Here is a 27943-nt window from a genome sequence, read left to right as displayed (position 1 = left end):
AGCTTTTTATAATAATTTCACCAAAACCCGCCTCGTTTCCGATGTTTGCCGAATGTCGCCGATGTGAATTTCTTCCCTCTGAGCAAAAATAAAAAAAATCTCTCTTCCCTCGTTCGTCTCGCTGTGGATCAGCCTGGGCTCTAAGAAAAGAGGCTCAGAGCTGAGGCCTGTAAATGTCTGTAGTGAAACAGGGAAAATAGTCGACAAATATTACATTTTCACTTCAGAAACATTGTTTATTGGATTATATTTCGATCTCTTTTAAGAAATGCGTCGACGTTTTGGCTTTTTGACTTGTGCATTTTTGGATCTCTGGGACTTTGAATGCAAGCCTCGGACTCGACTGCGAGGGATGGCCGCATATTGAACTGGATTTTCCCGCACGCCCTTTAGGAAAGTCTCGGGGAAGCCTCAACTGCTTATTTAACACCTGCTTCTCACCGGATTTTGACTATTTTCACTTATATCTGTAATATGCTCGCTTTGTATTGAATCATAATGTTAAATTGTTGATTCGCTTTAAAGTATTTTTGTTAAAACGAGAAACCCTACAAAGGCCACGTTTCGAAAGCAGGCTGAAATGGCGGTTAAGTAGCATTATTTGGCCACTAATTTTACCGACGAACGGCGAGTGTTATTTAAAGTGTAATGGTTACAACTCATTTACAAGCCCGCTGATTACATTTTTAAATTTCTAGAGTTATTATTTGGCTTTCTTGGGTAAAGCAGTCGATTGGTTAGCTTAACGTTGGACTATTTACCAGCAATGACGGTATATTCCCTGATGTTTTTTGCCCTGCTATTTCACGTACCATCAACAGTTTATTATATTTATCCCATAATGGTATTATTATATCGTAGTGTTAAAAAGTGCCGTTAACGTGAGGCTCCCTGTGTTTTAGCCTTCTTCGGTTTAGCCCTGTATTTGCCATAATGGCACAAAACGATGTTTACCGGTTAATTACTGGCTAATGGTGCCATGCTTGTTTAAATGCTGAGGTTGTTGAAAACGCGTTGATTTACTATACCACCTTTATTTTTGCTTTTCAAACGCTACCGTGAGGAATATAATTAAGGCTATCACAGTTAGCGCTCAACATGGCGGTTGTATGCTTCTTGTTGTGAACGAGAAAAGATGGAGGTCTGGAATATTCTTGTTGGCTAACTTGACCAGTCAAATACCCACGTATTTGTTTTTATATTAAACCGCCGAACACAGTATTAAAATGAGCCCTGTGAATATTTTAGCTTTACTTTTAAATCGTTAGGTTATTTCAGAGGTAGAAAGTGCTCGTTTACGTTTGCCAGTGACGATTTGAACACTGTCGACTCTTCGTCGGTGGAGAAAGTTGAAGCCATTTTGCTAACAACGTGCATATTAGTCTGTTATAGAAGAGGAAATCTCTCTGTTTAGTCTGTATGCGGATGTATAACCCTGAATTTACTGTAATTAGAACAATGGGGTCTTAACCAACATGTAATAGAGTCCAACTGAGGTAAGCGTGTTAGAGCTAAAATATTATAAGTGTCTTCAGTATAAACAATAGATTATGCTCAAAGGAATCGAACGAAGTGACCAGTGTTTCCTGAGCAACATGATACAATGTCTTAAATGTAAGCTCTTTGACAGCCACCAATCCCATTTGTCCCATAAAAGCAACAGAGGGTTGTTTGGCAGTAGGTGCTGAGTATTCGGTATAGACATTTTACACATTTTGTCTTCGTTTTGTCAAAAGAAGGTGGGAGTAAACGCCACAAACAGTGTTTAAATCCTTGTGTGGTTGCATAATCTAAATCTGGTGTAGTGTTTTTACTGCATGTAATGCTGTTGAAGCATTGTATCAGTTTCTGCTGCCCATTTTCCTTTTTTTCTAAATAAAGAAACATTTTTGAAACAACAGTACGGACTGTTAAGTTTTATTTTTACATCCCACATTTTCTCGTTAAAAAAAAATACCACATGCATGTTGTTGAATGGGACCAAATGCCAGCACTGTGAACATGCCTGTTTGCCATCATCTGTTCTGTTTTTTGGCAGATCCATCAGAGGAGAGCATCACTGAAGCTCAGAAGCAAGGTCAGATCTGCTGTATCCACATGTCAAAACATGCTCCGAGTGATGGTGATGACACGTTTTGAAACGTAGATAGGAATGTGACAGTAGATCACTTTGTTCACCATGTGCCATGCTATACCATGGCTATACAAAGGATTCATTGTTGACCAGTTGGCTCCCTCCTCTGGCTTGTAGTGAGAATGATCAGCTTTGCAAAGGGATTGCACAACCACATTTTCAATGCGGAACCGGGTTCCAGAAGGCTGTCAAAAGTGCTCCCTCTGCTGTTCCGAGGAGGTTAGTGCATATAGCCCCATAGTGTCAGCATAGTATCAAAAGCAGTCACCTCTGCTTTCCTAAGCGTGAAAGAATCAAACGATCAGACTGGTTCAGGAGTGGGGACGTGCTGTAGGCCTGGTGTGTTCGGCCCTTGACTGGATTATTTAAAGAAGATTTCAATGTAAAAACACACTAAAGTTGTGCAATTAATGTAACTTTATGTATATGATTCACTTTTTTTTTGCTGTTATTTATTATTTTTTAGTTTTACATACACCTTGTAAATATGATAATAGGTAATATCAAATTTCTAAATGGGTAATTACAGCTATGAGATTATGCTGACAAGCAATTTTAAGTATATATAGAAACATACACTATAATACTTTAAAAGGAGGACAGGGACTAAACTGAATGCATAAGTTTACTAGTAATGCATTTTAAATGTTAATAATAGTACCTTTACTCTAATGAGGTATGTGATTGCATATAATGTGAATTTCTTTCAAACTGAAGTTGGAAAATATTTATATTTGATGATAATGATTAATCATTACATGTCATGAATTCAGCTTTAGAAGTCTGACAGAGACTGTGGTACTGTACGCTGCTCAATGCGGCTTAGCTTCTCATACTTTTAAGGTTGCTTCAGTTTATGTTTCTCAGTCATGTCTGCTGCTCAATTTCACTTTAGAAAATAGATTGGAAGAAAATCTGGACTCGGTGAATGCTGGTGGTTTTGGCAGCTGGATATTTCCTTCAGTACCCATGGTTGACTTAGGTTTGATGTTTTAGAGAAGGCCAGTTGGTGACGGTGGCCTGATTGTTGATGTGTCTGTTAAAACCAGGAGCAAGGTCTCGCTTCGGTTAGAGGGGAATGGTTGTTTGATTTGGCTGCTGTCGGTATAGGAGAGCGTGTGTTTGTTCCTGTAAGGACTGAAGATTGGTGTATCCAGGGGGAGCTCTTGTCTGTTGAGAGCGCATGTGTGTTGTCAGGGGTCAGTGAGTTTGTGGTGGGGTTATAGCACAGTATAGCAAAAGAACAAAGCAGAGACAAACTTAATTTTTTCAGTCACATTTACAGTGGGACAGCTTAAACTATAACGTTCGCCTCCGTCCCTGTAGAAAAATTGTATTGTTATTGAATGACATCAGCCAGTGAGTCACTGCACAGTGCAAGTTCACTGTTTCTTGACGAAGTGAAAGGCAGCATGTCCTGGAGGCTGTGTTGCTGCTCTCTGGATAAAACTGCTGAACATGAAATGGAGAATTTGTGTGCCTCAGTAAAGTTTGAGAAAATGGGCGGTTGTTGGAAAAACTACAAATCCCAGTGTGCAGGGGTCATCACGCTGAGCACCAGGATCAAACAGGCAAGACTCGGTATTTAATGTCAGGTTTGTGTGATTATAGGAACAAAGAAAAAGAAAACCTTTCGTTCTCTTACATTAGGGACCAGGATGTTAATAAAAAATGGTTGACGCACATTCGGAGGTGTGCTCCGAGAGCCCATCGGAACAGGCCAGCCCATTTCTGCCCGCTACAGAATGTCCTGTTGTTTGTTTTGGCTGATGTCAGCCTCTGCCAAGCGTCTTCATCTTTTCTTTCATCCTTCCTTTTATCATCCAAACACTCTTTCAAGCCTTCCAGGTCCCTCATCTGCCGTCTTTTTTTTACCCAGGATTCCTTTCAGGCGGCTCATTTGCAGACACAAGCAGGAATGTTAAGTCAGCTAGTATTTGACTCGGAGGAGTTTTTGCGGGAGATCTGTGTTTTGTTAAGGCTCTTTCAGCCTTTTCCTGGAATGATCTGGGTGCTAAATTAATTGCTCCTGATCCCACCTTGCGTTGCAATCAGCTTAGCGTTAATCTCGGGTTCTCAGAGCAGCCAAGTCTCGTCTGGGCGACGCTGCTGCAACGAGCTGTCCATTGCTCGCTTCTTCCAGGGTTTTGACCCCTGGCACTGTCCTTTTCACTCATTGTTAAGCTTTTGGGGGGCGTCTTTTTGTACGCCTTTCATTCTCAATCAGCTTGGCCTATTTACCTTTTCATACGGTCGCATGATTGCTTTCGGTCCCCCTCAAAGAGCTGTCTACCAACTAACTGAACAACTTGAACATATTTCTCTATGTCTTAAGTTTTCATCTTTGCTTTCTTGCGTCATTGGCTTCATCTGCCTTGCTCATAGTCTCAGAGATGGCCACATGTTGTCTGCGGTGTCCCTTCTTATCCATTTTTTTGTGTTAAGTTTCTCTCCTGTGCTGCTGTTGTGTCTCCCCTGGCTGGATGCCACTGACCAGACCATCTGCCTCATTTTCTTTTTTTCCCTTTCTTTCCCTCTTTCCCTTTAATTCTTAATGTCAGCGCAACAGTTAGGTTTCTTCCCCCCCCCCCCCCCCCCCTTTCTAAATTTTATTTTTGATTACAGGATACGCTTACCTCATATTTTCCTAACTCAAAAAAAAAAAAATCCCTGTATCTATCTCTTCTTTTGTCTTTCCAAGACGGCTTCCCGTCTTTCCGGGAGGCTCTGATTGAAGTGCCTGCGTGCTATTTAAAGAGGCGTGGATGAAAGCGGGGTTGTTTACAGTGCCCTCAAAATACAGCCTGTCTAGAAACAGGAAGTACCATCGCCATGAAGCGCAGCAGCACACGGCGTCAGCCAACATGCAGCTACTTCCTCCTCCTCCTCCTCACGGCTGAGCAGCAGCTCCAGCAAAACAACCCTCATGCTTATCAGAGAATTATGCACCCCTCCCCTCTCCTGCTCCTCCTGAATGGCGCACATACACAGCAGGCTTTTCACCCCCTCCACCATGTCCTATCTCGCTTTCTCCCGTTTTCTTCTGCCTAATGCCCCCCACCCCTTCCAACTGCCTCTCTTTGCCAGTACAGCATGCCTGAGTAGCTGCCTGGAGATGAAGGAGCTAATTAATTTGATTTAGCCGTCCCCTCTCTCTCCCTTGCTCTCTCTCTCTCTTTCTGGCAGTGGAAAAACCAGCCGTCCACCTCCCTCCCTCTCTCTTCCACACCATATCAAGCACCCCTCCCAGATGATTTTCCAACTATCCTTTCTAGTCTCCTTTAGCAACATCCTTGCTTCCTCTCCTCCTCTTCTTTTTCTGCTCTTTTTCCCCCGTGTTACACAACCATATTTTGCCAGCGGTTTATTGCATATCAAATTGTAAATTAGATGCCAGCTTTAACTCTCTTGCGCGGCCTGCGCCCATGTAAATCCAGTTTTCGACATTTTATCTCCCGTGTGCCCGGGGAGAGTTTGTGTGACTCAGCAGCGAGACTGCTGAGTCACACAAACATGCTCGTTATAGCTCGGTCTGCCTGCTTCAGGGACCTAGAACAGGCCTGTTCGACTTTGGGTGGATAAAGGCTCGTTTCTGTTATTTGATACTCCGATGGATCCGCCTATTGAGTTATATCAGGCAAGTCCAGCAATGCACTATAACTGTCGAAAATAACTTGTCAGCGTAGCTCGATGAAACCTTTCCTGTGCTTTCATCGTGCCTGTGGGACATCCTCTGAGCTTAGCAGCGTGCAGGTTGTGGACATCTGCTGAGGACAGGCTCTTTGTCGTGTGTGCGTGTGTGTATTTCTGGCTGTGAGCATGGTGTTGCAAGCTGAGGTGTAGAGTTGAACCTGCTAACTCCTCTGCCGAGACTTCAGAAGTTTTAAGCATTCTCAGCTCAAGAAAAAAAGGGAATATGTCTTCCATCTTCCATTTTTAATGCGATTACATGCAAATTATTTCACGATCGTTGTTGTGTTAGCAACTAAAATATTTCCGCTGTTTTGTGCCTACCTGCAGTTGGTTAAATAGGTCTGACAGCTGTGAGAAGTTCAAGTAAAAGTGTGAAATTACCCAATAATTCTTGAAGAAACAAAACGAAGACAGAAGTTTGAAAAAAATACTTTCAGATTTCGATCCTAGTCTGTCATAGCTCGACTTTTGTGATGATACAAAAGCAGTTTTACCTTTATGCTATACACGGTTCTGTGGTTGTACCCTTTTAACCTTGAAGCATCCAATCATAGCCTCTGTATAGACGTAGAATAAATGTTGTGTTGTGGCACTTCTGACCTGATTATTCAAAGTTTCTTCTGTCTTCTAACCCTGTGGTTTTACGCGTTTTCGAGAGGCTGCTGGCACAGTTATGTTTACGTTCTTACAGGTTGGTTGAAATTCTCATCAATGAGTAACTCATACAGCATTTCATTAGATGCCTTTTTTCTCTACTCAGTGACACGTCAGGGGAATATTTTAAGATGAAACAGGAAAAAATAGGTTTGTCTAATTATAGCTGTAGAATTACAGTCATGTGAAAAAGCTTTCCCAGTGCAATAGCCTGTTAAAGCCAACATTAGCTAAACTGATTCGCTGGGCTTGTCTGTCCAAAGGACATTGTTACAAAAGGTTTGTTTAAATCAGTGGTTCCTAAAGTGGGGGCGCGCCCCTTAGGGGGGCACAGAGCCATTGCAAGGGGGGGCACAGTATGAATAAAAAAACGAATGCTTGGACACTGATAGCATAATGGACAAGTTTTTGGCAGGGCTCCCACACAAATGCAAAGCAGAAGATGAAGTATCGCCACATATGCTTCCAAATCAAAGACTAGAAAAAATGATGAAGCATATTTTGCCTTTGGCTTTACCTGCACAACGGTGGTGCCAAGGTAGGTATCCCGATCAGAATTTGTTTCCCCTGAATCGGGAGCACCCGCTGGGCTGTCCAAATCCCGGACAAACAGTATCCCACAGTTGTTTATGTTTGCACAGAGAGGCATTTTGTGAAAAATGTATTGATAGCAATATTGAATATTCTTACACAGTAACCAAAAACTACACCTATAATAATTTCACCATAAACATGGTTTGTTTTTCTGTTATTTTCACGCCCTCCACCATGTGTTTGTGCCAGGGGGGCACAAAGATTTTCTTGTAAAACAAAGGGGGGCCCAGCAAAAAAAGTTTGGGAACCACTGGTTTAAATGTAGTTCTGCAAACGTAAGCTTTTTTGGTAGCGTCTCTGAGCTTTGCACAGTCTGACCTTGGGGTGAATTTGCTGGGATGTCGACTCCTGGGAAGATTGGCAGACGTCTTCAGTATCTTTCACTTGTGAATAATCTTTCTTACCGGAGAGTGATGGACTTCAGATTGTTCTGAAATGGCCTTATAACCCTTCCCATATTAATGGACAACAGCAATTGCTTCTCTAAGATATTTCCTCATTGGTATTGTATTACCACCACACTGTAAAATCTTCTGCTTGTAAAAAGGTGCTCATATTTGTTGATGATTGGTTAATCAAGTGTAGTAGATCAGCAGCTCCTGGCGGTTACTTTCCCTTTTATTTCCTGTGGAAGCAGCAAAGGTGTACTTAGTTAATCACCTATTGCACTTTTGCTTTTGCTAAGAAATTAATGACATGATATATAATCTTTTCCTAGCTTTAAGACTAATAGGGAGCAAGTGAATTTTATTATGTTCTGATATATAAAACCTTAGACGTTAAAGAGGGTGTACTTTCTTTTTGACTGTGTGTTGTAAACTGGGCTTTATGATGGTGTTTATCTGTAGGTCTGAGTAGTCTGTGGAAGAGCTGTTAAACCAGTTAAATGGTGGTTTCTGCTGTTAACTTCATCATGTGGGAGCCGTTTGTTGCGTGGATTTTCTGTTCCATATTACCGGCTTCCTGCACTGATTTTGTTTTTTTGTAAACAGCAGAGACGTGTTTGCAGAGGACAGGCTGCAGCACGTCATCTCTCTCCCTACGTCTACCGAGGTTTCATCAAATTACTCACAGCACCACCCCTCTCTCTGTGAGATAAAGCTGAGGGATTAAACACCCAATCGTGTACAGATGTAAACACATGTAAAGCTCATTATTAGCCCGCACGCTTGCAGAAAATGTATATGCTGCGCTTTCACTGCTTTCCTGAGAAACGCAGAAACTTGCTGCGTCGTCCTCTTAAAGCTGCTGCTTCCTCTTTAAGAAGGCACTGACATTTGAACTCCTGTAACGTTGTTTGACTTCCCACTTTGATCAGAGTCCAAGTCAGCTGGAGAGCAGGTTAGTCATCCCTTCTGTGAGATCACTGAGGATGTTTTCTAACCCATGAACGGGCCTCGGGTTATATTCACACCAGTGTCCGTATTAGCAGAAACACAAAGTGAATGTTAAGAGGAAATAAGCAAAGAGAGTGACTGATTCCTATCTCATAACTTTTCAACTACAAACAACTGACCGAATAAACACCAAGAACTAAGGATCTGATGCTTGACAAGTCTGGTAAGCAATAAGCAAGCAGGTTTAGAGTTCAGGTGCACTAAAACTCAAACTGACTGCAGGTGTGACTCTGCATATCGTGGATCTGACAGAGATGACGACCTTTCCCTTTCTTCTCAGATACAAGATCCTAGGCTCACTCAAGTGTTTATACTGGAACAACAAGCCTCGTTCAGCACGTCTTTAAGAGATAGACTCGAGCTCTCAGTTGTCTTCATTTAAAGAAAAAAATCAGACTTCTGGATAAAACGCACTGTGTGTTTCCTTAAAGCGGGTATGAACAGCATGTTTTGTTTTGTTTTTTTAATTTTAAGAATCTCATGGGGGGTTTATAATCACATAAACTACATTGTGAGGCTACACTGAGCCTTACTGCTCGGATGATGCCATTTCTGGTGCCTCAGTGAGCAGAGTTAGTGACTAGCTGATGAACATAATGTAGCATTTAAAGATTAAAGACTCTCATGTTTCCCCCAGGAGTTAGCTAAGTCTAAAAAAAAGAATAAAAATGAGCGCAAACTTGAGTCAATGGATCAAAACATGTTTTCAGATGAGTGCTTAATGTGATTAAGATGGCTTAATTTGATAACTATTTGCTAAATTTAAGCTAGTGAACGTTTAAGACGGCATGTCGAGGTATTTTTACTACTTCACAAACTACTTGCATTTTGAGTACATAGTTTATATCAGCTTCCTATCATGGTTAGAACAGTACTGCTACACAGTCTTAAGATTTATGCTTTATTTCAGCTTGTGCATCCGTGTCCTCATGCACAAGCTGACAGACCCTGAAAAACAAACAAGGACGCATCTACCAAAAGGTTTCCTCCATAATTCAGCCAGACTGCGTAGGGTCCTTTTGACTGCACAGCTGGTATAGTGCTGAGTGAAAACAACAAAAACATTTTAGTTCAGTCCGACCGTACATGTAGAATTAATTCCTTCTAACTTTCTAAAGAAATCTATTTGAGCTTCAACATCTCGTGAGCGCCCGAGACGAAATCCAAGACTGACACCGCGACTCAGATAAACTCTGTTTTCTTCTTCCTTTGGTTAAATATTGAAAGACTTGGTGAGTTAATGGTTTAAATTTTCCACCGACATGGCTTTCTAAGTTTCTCTATCTCTGTGTATTCAGATGTGCGTGTCGCTTGGTAGCACAGCATGAAAAGATATGATCACGTCTGGCCTAACAGCCATGAATAGGGATTGACGGACAACGGGGTGCCTCTGAATGTAGAGTTGGTGGCCGGCTGCAGCCACGGGACAATGCAGGTGCACATGCGTGGACCGAGCGGCTGCACTCCTGTAACACACACTCACTCTCACACACATTGTCTCTGCATCACGCACGCATGAGCTCATTTTCACGACAGACATAATTTTTCATTTTCCAGTTCTCTCTCTCACACACACACACTTTGCTTTAAAAACGTGCACGAGTGAGGATGGAGGGTGCAGGAGAAAAAAAAAAGTTCGCTCAACTCCAAGAGCTCGAGAGGTCACAGGAACAACACCCAATCCCAGAGCGGTTCCCATGGAGACAAGTGTGGCAGCGTACAATGTGGGTGAGAGAGACTGATGAAAGAGGGAAAGAGGGAAAGGGCAGGGGAAGAGTAGGAGGAGGGTGGGTTGTTGGCGTCAAGGTTCAGTTGGTGGGTACCGGAGGGGGGTGGGGCGGGGGGGGGGGGGGGTGTCTCTCCACTCAAAAGGACAGTGGGAAGTATGATGGTGCTGTAGCATAACAGTACCAGAACATTCTTCCACCCCAGCTCGCATTCTTCTTCCTTCTTGTTCCAGCTGAGAGAATACCTCCTGATCTGAGGCCGCAGAGTGGCTCATGGCTGTCAGAGGAATTTCTACCGACTGCGACGCGCGAGGCCGAGAGCAGGGAGGGTGAAGGCAGTTGCTGTTGTGAGGCATTTTGCATGGCTATGCACGAATCAGTGCTCAGATGCAGCTGCAGACCTTGATTAAAGTTGTGTTGCCAAACAAAACTGAGAGTTGTGCCCAGTAGATTTCAGAGTATCCCCAGATACCCCAGCTGACCTAAAAACCCTTAATTGACAGGAGCAGCGCCATCGACGGTAGCACTTGAACCGTTTTAGCTGAGGGCACGGACAATGGAATGGTGTCCCTGCCCCGGGGTTTGTGGCGCTCTCTCAGCCTTTGGCCACGTTCTCATTTAAAGAAGAGTCTGAAAAATTTCGTGCACTGGCCGCTACTCTGGGACAGCACTCTGGTTTTATACCAGAAAAGATTTGATCCAGTTTCATAAAATGTGCAGTTTCCTTGTCCCTCAAATCTTAAAATATAAACTAGACCAATACATTAGCCTATGATGGAAAAGAAGTATTTAGGCATAGTGAGAGACAACGGCACACAAATAGCCCTAAAGGGAGCTCTGCACAAGTCCCCAAACAGCAAAGATGGAAGATGTCTTTGTCATTGCAGGGTTGCACGTGGACAGTAGAGGTTCGCAACGGTTTTGTTGCTACTCAGTGTGACAGAAAGGGATGTTGGCAGTGCAGTGGTTAGCACTGTTGCCTCACAGTAAAAGGTCCTGGGTTCAACTCCACCATCTGGCCGGGCCTTTTTGTGTGGAGTTGTGTCTCTCCAGACACTCTGGCTTCCTCCCAGCCCAAAGACACGCAGTTAGTGGGTTTAGGTTAATTGGTGAATTTAAAATTGAGAATGGTTGGCCCTACAGCAGACTGGGAACTTGTCCTAGGTGTACCCTGTCTCTTGTCCTATGACCACTGGGATAAGCTCCAGCTCCCCTCATGTTGGTTCTCTGGACTGTGCCGTTAATGAGATGTAGTCAAAAATCTGAGTTCTGTTTCTACACATCTGTTGAAATTAAAGTTAGACTGGAGCTTCAAATAACTGCCCAAGTAGGTCCTCAGTTGGGGCTCCAAAGATGGCTGCAGAGCACCAAGACTTGCTGCTAGAAAGACTTTGTTTGGTTGATCGGCCTTTCCTCCCACCTTATCCCTGTCACTGAGCTTTGCATCCATCCATGCAGCTCTCCATACTCTCACCGATGAATGGTGGTGCCATCACTTCCTTCCAGCAACAGCTGTTTACTTTGCAAACGTCAGGACACAGGACTGAATTATTGTGGCTGTGCCGTCTTTCCAAAGTTGTAAAATTCTTTATGACACCACTGTAAAGCGCGCTTAGCCCTTGCACTCGTCGGTCTGACCGGCCTTCCTGGTTGGCGGTGAATTGTTTTGGTACTTGGAGGAACACGCCTCCACCTACGCAGCCTGTTGCATTGTTTTCACACATGCTATTTTAAATCTGAACACCCTTCATGGTTAGCAAGTGAGGTCATGAAGCATGAAAGACGTGGGCATCTGCCAGGCAGGGAGAGTATGAGTTTAAGTTGCATCATGGGAAATGTAGGGTTTGGCATTTTTGTTTCTGTTTTTTTTTGGGGGGGGGGGGGGGTTGTTTTGAGCTTTGCTTAAAGTTCGGGACGGTCCGGCACCTGCTGAATCAATTTTAGCTGTTCTTTTTTCAAAGTGTCTCTTCCGAATCCCTAAACTTCATCAAAGTGGCGTGCTGAATGGTCGGAGTACCCCCACACACACACGCGCGTGCACACACACAACACCCTTTATAATGTCTGAGTTTCCCCCCCCTGAACTTCACTTGTTTCACAGAGTGCTCCCATCCGCCATTTGACTACCACCAGCCTTGTGCTCTCTCTGTCTCTCTCTCTCTCCCTGTCGGTCTCACTTTCTCGCTGTCTCTCTCCCTCGTTCTCCTCTCACTGTCCCTCCGTCTGTCTGTCCTGGTGCCCAGGTTTTTTGAGTTGGCGTGGTTCCTGTTTGTTTTCAGCCATTTTGGGGACTTGCAGTGCTCGTAACAAACTGCTTAAATGGCGTCCTCTTGCTTGCTTGCTCTCCCACTCTGTCTCCCTCTGCCTCTCTCCCTCCCTCTCCCTATCACTGGGCTTTGTGTATATAAAGTAGTGTGTGTGTGTGTGTGTGTGTGTGTGTGTGTGTGTGTGTGTGTGTGTGTGTGTGTGTGTGTGTGTGTGCGCGTGTGTGTCTGTGCATGTGTGTTAGAGAGGGAAAGGGGGGGGGGACAACACTTCCAAATAAAAAGAAGATTGGATTCAGTGGGGTTGGGGTGGAAGTGGTGGTGGGTCAGTTGAGGGGGTGCAGAGGGATTCACTTGCCGGAGAAGAAGAAGAAGAAGAAGAAGAAAAGAGCAAAAACACTAAGAATCGTGTGTCAGAGGCAAAAAAAACTGGAGTGAGACAGGAGAGAGAGCAAGAAAAGGGGGGAGTGAGCGAGTGAGAGCAAGCAAGTTCGAGTGTGAGAATCGCTCCTGCCCTCTGTCTTCACACACTGCTGCCTGTATGTGTGTGCATGCGTGTGTGCGCCGCCTCTCCCTCCGCTCACTCTCTCTCTCTCTCTCTCTCTCTCTCTCTCTCCCTCTCTCGCACACACTCCGACGTGCGCATACACAGACCAAAGGGGGAGAGAGAGAGAGAGAGAGAGGGAGTGTGAGGGGAAAGAACACATCGCAGCAGAGATGCAGCAGGAGGTTTTCCGAGGTACGTTCTCTTGTATGCTTGCCTTGCTGAGAGACAGACAGAGAGAATAAGAGGAAGAGACGCTGAAATCTGTTGTTTTCCTGCTTGTTTTTCCGCTTCACTCTGCTGCTGTGGCGGTGATTGCTCCGCGCGTGAAGAAGGAGGAAAAGGTTTTTATTTTACTGTGCGCGTGCTGGGGCGTGAGTCCTGTGGTGGGTGTGTGCGCTTATGCAGTGTGTGTTTATGGTAGGGTATTTATATGTGTGTGTGTGTGTGTGTGTGTGTGCGTGTGTGTGTGGTGGATCTGTGCGCGTGCGTGTGCCAGTAACAGGCCTCGTCCCTCGTCTCCCTCATCCTCTGTCGCTGGCGCACCACGCAGTTCTTTTTCAAGAGCGATGACTCGTTCTGAGATTGTGATGAAACTTTTAATTTATCTCGCATCTCCGCGAGTCACTGCAGGTCAGGGACTCGAGGGGAGAGGGAGCGAGCAGTGGCGGTCAGCCCGCAACGGTCGGGAAAAGGCGTCAAACACGCGATGCAAGGTTTGTTTTGAGGGGGTCTCTTAAACATGGTGGGCCGGTCCCCCACCTCCTGCATGTGAACTCACCAACAACATTAGAGGAAGTGTTCTGGTGAGTTTAAATGTCGGATGTAGGCGATGGTAAACATCTCCGGTCCCATCAACAGGTTCTGTCTCTTATTTCGTTTTTTTGGGCCGCCCAGTTTGTCCTCCATTTTACCAGCCTGGTGTTGTGCTGGAGGTTGCCTCACATAGAGCGGTAGAGGGCAAATTGATGTCCCCAGCCCAGCATAAGCCTTACTTTTTTTTTCCAAAACAACAGAGCATCTGCTGCCAGCTACTCCCAACATTCCTCGTTCCCCTCCTGGATGCCGAGACAGGTCCCCGAGCTCGGCATGTGGAAAATATGACCCATACTGCCACGGGGTGAGAGGTCATAGGTCAGACAATAGGAAGTGTAGTTCCTCTGCAGCTCTGTTGTGTTGAAAAAAAAAGAAAGAAAAGAAGATGATGATGTTGATAGCAGCGGTTTCCTATTTTAAATGTGGCTGAGTCACACATTAGATGAATTAAGTGCCTTTGAGGCGTTTTTCTGCGCTGGACATTAAAGTGCTAAGATGAAAAGCGTTACCGTCTTTGACTTGGTTAGCTGTGTTTACATAAATGTTTTTGGGGGTTTTTTTCTCGCATGCTGCAAACTTAAAAGGATGTGGACAAGCTCAGGAAGCTGGTGCAGCGCTTTGCTGCTCACCCTGCCATGGGTGTACTTGCTGTTTATGGTGACAAACCGCTTTGCTAATACTCGCATGTTAAGAACTTAAATGAGGTTTTCACGCCTTCAGCAGGGACTGCGCATGAAATTGAAAATGATTTGGGGGTGGGGGGAATTACCTCAACAAAGGTCACTGATGCATTGCCGCCGCTCTCCAGAGCTGGGGTTTTTTTTTCCCTTCTTCATGTTTTTTTGGGTCTCGCTGCTTCCTAATGCCTCCCATGATTCTGTTGCAGCAAGCAGAATTATGGGAATTACGTGCTGGGCTGGGAGCTAACAGAGCGTGGAGAGTGGTGCGTTTTAGACACGGGCAGGTTTGCCGGTGCGTGCAGTGGCATTCGAAAACACCACGATACGACAGTTTACACACAGGGTGGGGGCACGCAGTCAGTCACACTGAGGGATTGCACGAGGGGGGGGAGGATATGAAAGACGAGGAAACCGTAAAATGTGAACACGGGATGGATGTGTTTGAAGTCTCCCCTCCAGCCCCCCCATGCCCCCACTCACACCACCATAACCACTCCCCGAACCATGCCAACTTCCCCTTACCTCCTCCCTCCTGCTCTATCCCATCTGGCTGGCTCCACCACGCCCTCTTGGCCGGGGGGTTGTTGGGAGTTCAGTAGCTGTTCTTGCTAACGATGCCCCCCACCCCACCAACCCACCCACACTCACAACATTATGCGCACACACAAACACTCATCTTTGCAGACCTACTGCTGCTTCGATGCCTGGGCCCCTCTGGCTGACCCTCCACAGGGGAGGGCGCCCAGCTACACCTTCGTCTTCCCACATGCTCCTCGCCGCTGGCTCGCCGGCTGGAACACACAGGCCCCCCACATTCACCCTCGCAGGCACTCCTCTTAACCTATCTCACACACACACACAAATACACGCACGAGCACTGATACCATGATTACTTTCAGTAATAATAACATTGCAGTCAGCAGCCTAATTGCTGAGTGCAATGTTATTATCACGCCACAAATAAAGGGATATCCTGAAAAAGGATTGCAAAGAAGGAAAAACATAAGTCACACACACACACAGACTTCCTGGTTCAGCTGTGACCTGTAGTTACTGTCAGGTTACTGCCACTGGTTACAGTTTCCTATTCTATAAGAAACGCATCAAACTCATCCGCTGCACTCAGGGTCAGAGTAAACTCAAACTAAACTCTGTCGGTCACGGCCTGTTTGATCGTCAAGCTGCTTCTATTTTTTTTTTTTCAGGCGTGCAAGTTATCGAAGATGTCCTGTTGTTGTGTTGCAGTTGTGTAACAATGATGGCCTAAACTGTGGAAATAAAAAGTTTTAATCAAGGCCTAATTTGGGAGGGTGAATGGCAAAGAGTGCAGTGAATACCCAGAGGAGAAGTTAATCATTTAAGCACTATTAGTTCAAAATTTAAAGGAGCCATAGGTGCAAGTGTTAGCTGTTTGCATTATATTGACTGTGCCACATTAAGAGGCGCTAAAGCAGCATTAAATCTAATTTGCTTTAATCAGACCTTTTAATATTCAATTATAAGAAGTATTGTTGTGAAAGAGCTGTAAAGGGTTTCCTTTTTATGTCGTTTTCCCTTTGAAGATTAAAAAAAAATCTCAACACTGGTAGTTTGATTTTTGAGAGTGTTTCTGTAAGATGGTTAAAAAAAAACATGGTAACTGAATCCCACCAGTTATTTGTCTATCAGCATGAGTACCAGTTTCAGTGCGGAATAAACAGATTGCTCAACGTCTGGTTCAAGGCCTCGAGCTGGTGCACCAGCCAAACTCCTCTGCCGTCCTGCCTTCTGTTATACAAGGCCAGTTTAGCGGCGATGTTCCCGGTGACTGATTGTCCGTTGCAAATCATACAATTACAAGGGAAAAGTTAAAGTTCTCCACATTTTTCTCCTGCCAAGAGAAAAAAGACCCCAAAGTCATTAAGTCAAACTTGAAGTCCAAGCAGGTCCAAGTTATTTGTTGTGCTGGATAGCACTTTTAATTTCCTAAAGTTAAGGAGTTTAAAGGTTAATGAGAGGAGTACAGTCAGGTAGGCTTTGTTACTTACGGATCAGCGTTTCCCGTAAAACCCTCTCATCAAGTGAATTCCTCTGTCTGAGGTTTCTCCTTGCTTTACTCACGCTGTGTGTCATCCTTCCTCTTCGCTCTACTGTGCCTCCTCCCTCTTATTTGCCAATCACAGTTTCCACTGTGGCTCTATTTCTTCCAGTGTCCCTCATTTCAGTTACCTGGGGAAAGCGACTGATAGCAGTAGTGAAAAACAAAAAACGAGCCTTAATTTTCCCTGAAGATTTCCTGCTCGGTGGCAGACAGGGGTTGCGCAGTGAATGCGAGACCCGATTGGGCCCCCATCTGTATCCCTCTAATGGTGTCATGTGTTGGTCATACGTGTTGGCCATGCTGTTACAATGTGCATTCAACGTTTAATTTGTAATTATAATCAAAACGAGGAACTTTATTGTCACTTTAAATGCACTGATCTTCAACTTTGTGCTATTTTTAAGGTTTTAAAGAATAAAATCCTCCTAATCAAAACCGCTGATGTTTACTTTCTCTTCAGATTTGTCATTTGATGTGGAAAACAAACTGAATCATGCTCAAAGTCTGCCTTTGATCCCTCTGCCTGTCAGCCCAGCGTCTCTGTCTTTACATGAAAGCCGACGCATTTGCTATAATGCGCGTCGTGTTTACGTGAGCCCGCTCCGTAATTTGGCCCGCATCGGCTGAGCACCTGCTCTCGATGCGCGGTTTTTGTAGTGCCACGAGCGTAAATAGACGAACGCTTCACAGGCCGGGCGACGTGTTTATTTGTGCAGAACATCCTGTTGCAGAGAGGTGTGGGAACAGGGTTGCTGTTTATTTTGATTTTTGCCTGGGGACTGTCATGGTCACATTTGTCTGTGCGCCGAGTGTCGAGGTGTTTGTCCACTCATCTGTGTGTGTGTGTGTGTGTGTGTGTGTGTGTGTGTGTGTGTGGAGATAAAGTTGGGACTTTTAAAAGGCAGCCTGTCACAGTCAGGCTGCGTGTTGTGCAGGCTCTGCTTGCACAGTGGCTCCGTGCGTCATAGGGAGATGAAGAGAAAGAGCGAGGGGGCGTCGTACGCATTTTCCTGTCCGCGACGCAAGAATCAGATGAGGGGATGAAATTTTTAGCCTTGGCGCTGTCTCTCAGCGCGTCCGCCCACTTGTAGCAGCCCGGCGCTTGCCATAAGGGATTTCCTGCACAACATCTATCGCTCAGCAAATGTGAGCGACAACGGAGGCCCGTTTCAGTACTGAGCACTGATTCGTGCACCCTTGCTCTGATTTAGATCTGAAAGCCGGCATGAACCGCTTTATTGTCCCTTGCATAACAAAGAGCATGTGCCGCTGCTTGCACCCAGTATGTGATTAAAAAACACTTCTGTTTTCCTTCCGTTGGCTACATGTCACTCCAGCTGCATCCTCAGTGTTAGGCCGCTGTGCACTCAGATTCACCCTTTGGTTTTGAATATCATTTACAAGCAGGCCCTTCCATGTTGAACTGCTTTGTTTATGCCGGCCTGCCTTGCCTGTGGGTGAGAGTGTATGCAGAGTGCACGTATGTGCTCTGCGTGTGTGTGTGGTAGCATTAGCCTGGGCTCCTGTTTGTCTGACGGTGCCGTGTGTCTGACTGTTCCTATATTAACCCCCCCCTTCTTTTTCACTAACCCACACACTCTTTCTGTCTCCCTTTTTTTCTGTCACCCTTTCACTCTCCCTCATCCTCACCCTCTTTTCTCCTTCTCTGTCTCTCCCTCCTCTTTCCTCTGCAATAACAGTGCTGACCTAGTTTCTGCCTGTTCAGGGCTGCCTGTGGAATTTTACAGCGGCCTGCCTTCCTGGCTGCTTTGCTGCTCGAAACGAAGGCAGAAAAGCATGACTGAGGATTTTTCTCCTCGTCACATCATTACGGCCCAATCCTGTCCCTGCCCCCCCTCCCAAATCTGCAGACCTAAACAAATGAACCCGCAATAAATAAGTGATAACAGCGAGCTGACTGCCGGTACGCGATTCTGCTGCTTTCTCATTTATGGGACATTTTTGCAGTGGCACTGCAACCGCCACCGTAGCAGGCGAATTAGGATGGAAATGAGGATAGCCTGTCGCTCATCTTCTCCGGCTTAGCCGAGATTGTACCGGATGCAGAGGGCAGAAAAACACCCCTTCTCTGTGCACATGCATGCAATCTCCCCCCCCCCCCCCCCCACCCCCCACCCCCGCCCGCGCCTTCACAAATAAATGGTTAGAGTCATGCCTGGCAAATACTAGCCACTGCCAGGAATGGCTAACAAGGCTCATGCTCACATATAAAGAGAGAGTGGGACTATTTTTATGCATGTTGGGGCCACGAATCTAAGTCAGCAATTTATTCCGCGGGAATCTTGATTAAATCTGAACGCCTTCCAATTAGGCATAGGGAATGTTGTGTCACAGCCTAGAGAGAGAGATGGATCGCTGGAATGCGTTTCTGAAAGCTTGGCTGTGGCACGCTGAAATCTAAACCAGCACTGCCGCAGATTCATTCCTTCCCCCTCTGCCCTCTCCCTCCCTGCACTCACCATTCCTGCCTGAGCAGTCGGGAGTTCAGCATAGCTGGGCATTTAGTCTTCTCCACCGTTTGTCATGATTGCTTCTGCAAAAGATTTGGGTGTAATGTCCATTCTCTACTTTATGTATGTTTTGTACATATACCACGGTATGCTTATAATGCTAATACCTTCTTTCTGATTTTTTTTTTTCTTTCAGATTTCGGGGGGTGGTCATGGTGTCCGGTGAGGTGTGGGACCCCCTCCGTGTGGGCCATATTCCGTCACGTCTGAGTGAACAACGCCGGGCTTCCCTCTGCAAACCCGCACGGACTGCAGCTAAGGACCCCACTTCACACCAAAGTCAGCGACTGTCCCCTTTGTCTTCCCCGCCGCCGCTGCCAGTGGTTCGAAACACCCTTCACCCAGCTCGAGCTTCCTCCTTGCATCCGCCTGTCAGTTTGTACGGCTCAAAGAAGGTCAAAGGACTACACAAACCAGTACACCATCCTGGTGTGACCTCCCAGTCTGAAGAAGAAAAAGAAGAGGAGGGGGAGGAAGGGGAAGCTGAGCGCTTGGAGATGAAGGGTAAAAGGCTCGGAGGCCGGGGAGAGACCACAATGGAGGACAGGTTAGAGGATATGGGTGATGGACCTAAAAATGCAAAAATCACCCTAAGCTTCCCGCTCAGTGCAGCCCCCCTTCCGACCTCTCTGACATCACCAAACCACTGTCATGGCTCCTCCTCCTCATCTTCCCCCTCCCCCCACCGACGGCGACCGTCGTCCAAAAGCTCAGACAAGGGGTCGCTGTGGAAACTGGATGCCACCATGGACGTAAAGCACAGACCTTTTAAACCCCCAAGACACGACAGCTCTCCGTCCTCTTCGCCCTCCTCCTCATCATCTCCCATGACTGTTCATGCACTCATCAGAAAGGACATCAAATCGCCACCTCCTCTAAAGTGCTCCAAGCTAAGTTCAGAGACTCAGTTTCACAGGTCGCCACCAAGATCCTCCACCGGGCCTTTTGGGGGATGTTATGCTAGAGATGGATGGGATGAAAGGCACAGGGCGGCCAACGGTACAGCCTCCCCCTCACAGACTGCTCAGATCCTCTTCAGTCTGGGCACATCAGCCTATCAGAGAGGCGGGGATGCAGAGAGACGAGAGAAAATAACAGGAAGGCCATCTGGGAAAGCGGGGAGCCCTCACGGACCAAGTCTTCACCCACCCACCCTCCATCTCCCTCCCCCTTTACCACCACCACCTCCTCCTCCCTCCGAGGGCCTCACCGCACCCCCACACTCATCCTCCTACTCCCCTACTGACAGCCTGAAGCCCGAACTGATTTGTGGCGTGTGCCATCGGCTGTTTAGCTCAGCCTCCTCCCTCACGGTCCACATGCGGCTGCATCGTGGCAGCCGCGCCCTTTGCTGCCGTTACTGTGGCAAGGTCTTTATCCACAGCAAGAGACTGCAATCCCACGAGGCCTCCTGCAGGGTGCCAGGCCTGCCCTCTAACAGCCTTCGCCCTCCTTCTCTCACTATACAGCCAAAGGAGGAGCCGCTGGAGGAGGGCGAGGTGAGAGTGGAGGGGGGAATGATTGTGGGAGAGACAGACATCAGCAAGGCACGGCCAGGGAAGAAAGCACGAAGCCTCCTGGCGCGTATCCAAGGTGATGATGCAGCAGGCACAGAGGTGCTGGCGGGTGATGAGAACCATTTTGTGAAGGTGGTAGACGGCAATGTCATCTACTTCTGCTCTGTGTGCGAGCGCTCCTACATGACCCTCTCCAGCCTGAAGCGTCACTCTAATGTGCACTCCTGGCGCCGCAAATATCCGTGCCATTTCTGCGACAAGGTCTTTGCCCTGGCCGAGTACCGCACAAAGCATGAGGTGTGGCACACAGGAGAGCGCCGCTACCAGTGCATCTTCTGCTGGGATGCCTTCGCCACGTACTACAATCTCAAAACCCATCAGAAGACCATCCATGGGATTAATCCCAGCCTCATCTCCAGTGAGAAGACAGCTAACGGGGGTTATAAGCAGAAAGCTAACGCCCTCAAACTGTACCGTCTTCTTCCCATGCGCTCCCAGAAGAGACCCTACAAGACTTACAGTGACAGTTTGCATAACGGCCTGCTCCTGCCACCAACCGAAACACCTCCCCTCTCCCTGCCAGGCCTGGGCTGTGCTCTGGGCCCCGGGGACCTGCAAAGCCTGATCAGTGGGGCCCACCCTCAGAGTCTAAAGCCTGACCCAGATGCCTTCCCTGATGGATTCCCTGTCTCTGTGACTGCTGAGCACAGGGACCTCTCTGCACTAACACCCCTCCCCCAGGTAGATATGTCCCAGGTTAGAAAACATGAGAGTGAGGATATTGAGTCAGAGCAGGGGAGAGGTAGTGGCAGCTTCAAAATGTCCAACAGCAGTAAAACCAAAAGTCTCAAGAGTGGTAGAGGCACAGAGACGAGCATGCCTTCTGTGATAACATATGGCCATACAAAGCCCTCCGTCATAGTTCACGGGACAGCTGTGTCATCCTCTGTCATTGTGCATAGCAATCAGGTCACGTCTGGAAGTGAGAAAAGCCCAGTGAACAGCCCATCCCCCGAAAACAGTGACAGTCAGACTGTAGTCAAGGGCCCGTCTCGGCCCATCAAAAAGCAAAGGGACAGCATAGATAATCACAGAAAGAGGTCAAGAGACAGTTCAGATACGACAGAGGAGGGCTCGAGAGGCAGGCAGGACAGAGAGACAGGCAGATTATTTCACAAATCACGCAAGTCCCACAGCAAGAGTGACATCTCTAACTCAAAGCAGCTGTCAGCATCTGTAGGGTCACAGGTCAAAGAGGCAGGGCCACTGTGTCAGATTACTGTACGTATTGGTGAGGAGGCCATAGTGAAGCGCAGTATATCTGAGACAGACCTCAGGAGAGATAAGAGCCTTTCTCCCCCCAAAACCAAACGCAGTGAAACGTCATCTGTGCGGGACGCCAAGGAACCACGCCACTCTCACTCCCACCACCACCACCACCACAGACACCGCCTCCAAAGCAGAGCCAGCATGGAAGCAGAAGGCAATAAGGAAGATGGAGATTCTGAGGAGGAGGAGGAGGAAGAAGAAGAAGTGGTCAGGAAAAAGAGCCCCAAATCCCCCAGTGAAGTGAGGGAGTACTACTTTCGTCAGGAGGTTCGCGAGCACGAGAGCGACCATGACACAGAGGACAATTTATGGCGACCTTACTACTCCTATAAGCCCAAGAGAAAGGCCCAAGCACATCTACAGAGGGTAAAGAGCTGGCAGAGGAAGCTAAAGTACAAGCGCTCCATCCGGCTGAAGAGGAGGACAGAGAGGCTTAAGAACCTTTCAAATAAAGAAACAGAGAAATCACAAGATGAAGAAGAGGATGCAACAACTGAGGAGGCTGAAAAACTGCCAAAAGCTAACAGAGACAAGGGAGAGGGGGGAAAGAAAGATAAAAATAAAGAGGCTGAAGAAGAGGTTAAGGAAACCCGCCATGAGGTTTCCACCTCTCCTGTGCACTCTCCAAAACCTCCTCAGTCTACCTCAGTGGCTCCTACAGGAATAAAAAGGCGGCCGTGGACTAACGGGAACGCAGCTGAGTGTGGTACGTGCGGCCGCTGGTTCTCGAGCCCCAGAAAACGAGACAAACATGAGCTGAGCCACCTGCTGGAGTTTGTTTGCCTCTTCTGTCGAGCCACTTTCCCCTCAAGGGATAAGCTGGAAGACCACCAGAGAGCCCAGCATCCCAAACCTACTGAAGCCCCCTGTGCACCTCTCAAAGCTGCTCACGAACAAGTAGAAGGGGTCAAGCCTGTGCCAGAGATTTCAAGATATGATGAAGATAAGGGGGGACAGGGTGGCCTGGGAGGGAGTCACTCTAGTCCAACTCGTCTAAGCAGAAGGGCCTTATCACGACACACGTGCCCGCAGTGTCACAAGGTGTGCAAGACATCCTCAGCACTGAATCGACACATCCGACGCCACGAGCTCAGCAGTTCTCCAGAGAGAGAAAGAGAAGATAAAGACACAGAGCCAAAAACAGCAGAGACAGTTGCCGACATTCTTAGCAGAGACCTAGCGAATGAAAAAGCAGAGCTTCCCAGTGCTCTTTCTGTTTCAGTCATCAGCTATTCGACGCCAGAGCCGCCCAGCAGTGGCGAGTGCTTGGTGTCGCAGCAGCCTGAGGAGCACCTCTGTGAGCTCACAGGAGATCATCAGGTGTCAGAAACCAGTGACAACCCTGAACTAACAGAACCCACACTTTCAGAGAGAGAGAGAGAGCCACAAAAAGCTGCAGACCCTCCGTTAGACGCCCCAGTAAACCTTACACCCACCAACCACAAGTTAACATCTGCCACGCCCTCCACCCTCCAGACCGTGCTCGTCATGAACGGATCTGAATGTCTTGACTACCGCACTCCCAGCAAAAAGCACCTAGACAGTCAGATCCACAGAATACCCAGCCCTGTGCACGCTGTGGCATCCGCCAACACTTCCCCAAATGTGCCCATGACATCACAGACCAGAATAACCACTGCTGCTCCTCCTGTTTCCATGACAACATCTTCCAGCTCCGAGGGGGGATTCATGAAACGGGATGGGGTCATTATGGACAGAGAGAGACAGGGTGGGAGCAGTTTATTTCTACACGCCGGCTACAAGGAGCCGCCTCTGGTGCAAGATCTCAGAGTCCAGTCCCTGTCCCGCAGTCCCTCTCCCAATGAAGCACAAGACCTGACCATGTCCTCAATACTAGCTCGCGAGAGGGAGATAGAGAGGCAAAGGGAGAAAGAGAGGGAGCTGGAGAGACAGAGAGAGCGGGAGAGGGAAAAAGAAATTGTGAGGGAGAGAGAAAAAGAACTAGAGAGGGTCCAGCAAGTCAGTAGAGCTGCTCACATCCCAGAGGATCAGATCACACTTTTGGTCCCCAAAGAGGAGCCCTTGAGCCCTGTCCCATCTCCCCAACATATCCCCACTCAAACCACTATGAATGGACCCTCATCACACAGGCACACTCCCAAATCCCCCTGCCGGTCACCTTCGACCATTGGACTGATAGCTCAAACCAACCACCAGGTTCACTCCAGTTCACAAGGACTTGAAAGGCTTACGCTGCCCACTGGAGCAGCTGGTGCCGGCGACCGCCCCTCTGCCCACGCTCTGCTTCTCCCCCGAGCCCCGCAGCCACCTGAACCGGAGCACCAGGACACTGTTTCTTCTAGAGATTCCCAGCAAGGTAACACCACCCCAGTGGGTTACCCCTCCCAGGATTATCCACTACCCCTCATTGTGCCGGACAGCTACCGCTCTGGTAAGAAGCAGGAGGAAAACCTGCTCATGTCCTCCTACCCACCTGGAACGCTTCCCTTTGGCCCCTTGGGAAAAGTGATGGTCCCTAATGGCGGGGACCTGGCCAAGCTGCCATTCTATCCGGACCCCTACCAGCTGCTGTATGGGCCCCAGTTCCTGGCCTATCCCTACAACTTGGCAGCGCTGCCCGTGGCTCTGAATATGATGGCACCGGGGGGAGACAAAGTGGAGCCTCTGCCCTTCCTCCCTGCCATCTTCAACTACGCAGCAACTGCCGGGCCTTACATGGGGGCGGCCCCCCATCCCCTCGTGGCAAACCCAAGCCTCTACAGCGGCAGCAGCGGCAGCAGCAAAAAGCAACGGGACAGCAGCAGCAGCAAACCCTAGGACAGCCACGCATTAAAAGGAATATAATTCAAAGGGGACAGCCTCATGTGTTCAGGCTGGGAGCGGGAGGAGTGCATACACTGGCACGGCACCCCTGCCTCTCTTTAATCCAGCAGAGATCGGAGTTAGGAAGCAAAAGTGTGAAGGGAGGAGAAGAAGCAAAGAAACTCTCCTGCCTTTACTCCTGCTCGCCTCTCTCCGCATCTCTCCCGCCCAGCTGTAGCGTGTTATAGATCTAGAGCTCGATTAATCTTCCTCTTTGACTCATTATATTATCTATAATATAAGAATTAAGAACTGCTAACAGGGTGTGTGTTTTGTGAAAAAAAGAAAAAAATTAGTTCAGTCTACTTCCCTTTATAGTCACCGCATAACGAGGATAAAGGCTCTTCAGGGAAGGCTTGTGTGGGCAAGGATGAGGCAGAGGAGTCCTTATTCAACACGGCTGGAGGTGGTGAAGCATTAAACGACTCAAACCTTTTGCGTGCGTTTGTACGAGTGAGCGAGTGAAAACAGCAGGCGTGTCCTGCTGGTGTAAAAGTGTCCACGAGAGGTATATATGTGAGCTTTTACATGAACATGTACAGCAGGTAGGGATGTGTGCATGCAGGGGTTGAGCAGGTATTAACTGCATATGTGCGAAAGTGTGTGAGTTTGGGTGTGTGGGAATAAGATCATTCCGTTTGAGACGCACACAGCATTCCTACTCTAGTCGGAAAAGCTACCGTAGGTCAATGTGTAGAAGTGCATTTAGAAGCGATTCTTCATATCCAAATCATTAAGAAGTGGAAGCTGTGGCTGGACGCGAGTCTATGACAATGACAGATCACCTGAGCTTCTGAGGTCTGTCAGCGAACCTGGCGACTCCGGGGGCCAGATGACACTGTAGGATCTGTATAGCATTCACCATAGTTTATACCTTATGTGCACAAACTAGAAAAGTAGTGGTCACTTAAAAGGGACACTTGTAGCTGCTTTGGAAATGTAGCTGGCCACTGGGTAAGAATTAAAGGCTGGTAGACCATTGCACTTCCATTTTTTCATCTCATTTCCTTCACTTAAAAACTTAAAAAGAAAAAAAAACTGAAAATACTACTAAAAAAAAAAAAAAAGGTAAGCCTTCATGTTGCGTAGCTTTTTCCCCTCTTTGACTGGAAGAGGAAAAGGCTCCATTTTCTAAGCCAGGAAGAAGAGAGCAAAGAATGAGGGGGGAGAAAGAGAAATGAATTCAGGGTATTGAGTTATTTCTGAAGAGGAAAGAGAAATATATGGGCACAAAACTGCTGGACTCTAAACAGAAGTGCTCCGTAGAAATGACGCTGCGGACGAAAAATGTTGTCCTGCTCCATAACTGTGAGGAGATTGGAAAAAGAAAAAAAAAGTCTGAACTATTCCCTTCCTGCCTTGTGTTATTAGCGAGAGGTAGGAAAAGGCCAAAAAGCGGTGGCCGACACTCTCCAGAGGCCCTCGCGGTGGGGCCTTTTTGTTAAGTGTAATGTTATCTCTCTATATGTTTGTTCTGTTGAAAAGATGTTGTTGTTTATGTTGTTTAGCCCTACCAGGTGGGGAAAGTGGCTTCGGCGGAAAAGAGGGGAGGGTAAAAACTTCAAAATATGAATGTAAATTTAGTCATGAGGTTAATGAAGTACAGCTACATTAATGGTAGAGTTGTTTTTTTGTTTGGATTTTTTTTTCTTTGTTTTTTCCAAGTTCCTGTTTTGTTTTCTGTTTTGACACAAATAACCTGTTAAAAGAACCGTATAACGTCTGGTATGCATATATACAGTAGTCCTAGGAACATGTCAGTAAACTTTGGTTCTGTATCCACAAAGCATGAGCAACACTCGCTTCCTAACCGTTTATATCCTCGGCAAATCTGGCATTGTGCGCACAGCTTCTGTTTTGTTTCCTTTTATATATATATTTTTCTGGTCTCTAAATCATCCATATCTGTTATGTTTTTGATGTATTATTTGGAAAAATTCCACAAAAATTAGCCGTCACTTTTCTTTTTTTTTTACTTCTCACGGTCACTTTGTAGGCGCTATTTTAATCCCGCCCCCTCCCCGCCCCTTGCCCCTCTCCCCCTTGAGCATACACTCGCTCGCTGCACCTTCTTTTGTTTTTGTTACTGGTGTTGTTGTTCTGAGTGACGACGTTTCGGTGTGTGATGGTACTCGGGCACCTTTTTGGTCCAGGTGGGAGTGTTGAAAACACTGTGTGACCGACTGCAGGGGTGCACAGGCGTCCCCCTTGGGTGTGGTTACAAGCCTTTTTATTTTTAAATGTTTTTTGGATTTGTTTTTTTGTGTGTTTGGGGTACGTGTTGTGTACGAGAGCGAGCGGCTGCGTGACGTGAATAAGAAAACCAAAATAAATCTGCCTAAGCAGCATATCCCTTGGCAGTATATGGGCCACCTGTTTTGTTTTGCTTTTCTTTTCTGTGGGTTAGTTTCAGTGTAAAAAAAAAAGCCTTTCTGTCTCCAATACACTATCTCAAGCCATTCCTGTAGACGAACATGTTTGTGTTTCGCGGGGGTGTTTTTGGACCATAGTTTCTTATGCCATAGTTTGCTCTCATAGTTATTATACAGACCAAAAGCATGCAAATCGACGTATTGTAGTGACTGGACTGGAATCTGGAGGTTTAAAAAAATCAAACTAAACAAAACAACTATTTACTGTATGTTTTAGTTTCAATGAATGTGCCTCTGCTTTGATATTTAAATAATTATAGTAAGATGTGGATCTGCCAGATTTCAACTGTTAAAGGTGCCTTGTTATGGCATAAGAAATTTGAATTAGCATTTTTTTTCCTTGAGAAATGATGATTTGGAGATAGAGTTCTTGGCTTTGTTTGCTACGAAGCTGTTCATAGATGTAGGAGTGTGGCTAAACTGTTTTGGTATCGTGTACATGTCTAGGGTAATACTGTGCCATATAGAGCCCACAGAATATGTTATTGTTATTTTTAAAAGATGTTTTAATGTTGCCTGATGACTTTGTCTTTAGATTTGATACAAAGGCTTGTAGCCACAGCTCTCCCAAAGTCTGTAGTTTCCTCTCTCCGACATTCTACTTCTCCTCCTCCCCTCCACCCCAACCCCACCCCGTTTCCGTCTCCCTTTCTTTCTCTTTGCTGCAATCAAACAAAATAAAGTATTAACCTGATGACCCAGCGAAA

The 27943-nt window shown here is 46.8% G+C and overlaps 1 protein-coding gene across 5 annotated transcripts; it reads left to right on the top strand.

Annotated features, from left to right (window-relative positions):
- The first annotated feature begins 62 nt into the window (after nucleotides 1-62).
- Nucleotides 63-27943, top strand: zbtb4 (zinc finger and BTB domain containing 4). 5 transcript variants are annotated; one of them, XM_085137785.1, is made up of 3 exons: nucleotides 63-2122; nucleotides 2252-2353; nucleotides 19251-27943. In XM_085137785.1, the coding sequence occupies exon 3, from the start codon at nucleotides 19267-19269 to the stop codon at nucleotides 24757-24759; it is 5493 nt and encodes a 1830-aa protein (XP_084993911.1). In that variant the 5' UTR covers nucleotides 63-2122; nucleotides 2252-2353; nucleotides 19251-19266; the 3' UTR covers nucleotides 24760-27943. The 5 variants fall into 5 exon arrangements, with proteins under 5 accessions (XP_084993911.1, XP_084993885.1, XP_084993901.1 ...); XM_085137759.1 differs by lacking the exon at nucleotides 63-2122 and having other exon boundaries at nucleotides 2130-2353; XM_085137775.1 differs by lacking the exons at nucleotides 63-2122; nucleotides 2252-2353 and adding an exon at nucleotides 5267-5771.

The sequence above is a fragment of the Neolamprologus multifasciatus genome, chromosome 3 (assembly GCF_963576455.1).
Source record: "Neolamprologus multifasciatus chromosome 3, fNeoMul1.2, whole genome shotgun sequence".
In the NCBI taxonomy this organism is placed as follows: Eukaryota; Metazoa; Chordata; class Actinopteri; order Cichliformes; family Cichlidae; genus Neolamprologus; species Neolamprologus multifasciatus.
The sequence above is the reverse complement of the archived record's forward strand: the minus strand, read 5'-3'. Positions and strand labels throughout refer to the sequence as shown.

What these genes read in the sequence shown, in the direction of transcription:
- zbtb4 (XM_085137759.1), top strand. Translation starts at nt 2,187, where the DNA reads ATGCTATACCATGGCTATACAAAGGATTCATTGTTGACCAGTTGGCTC. An exon ending in CCCTCTGCTGTTCCGAGGAG is followed by an intron (nt 2,354 to 19,250) that starts GTTAGTGCATAT and finishes TTTTTCTTTCAG; the next exon opens with ATTTCGGGGGGTGGTCATGG.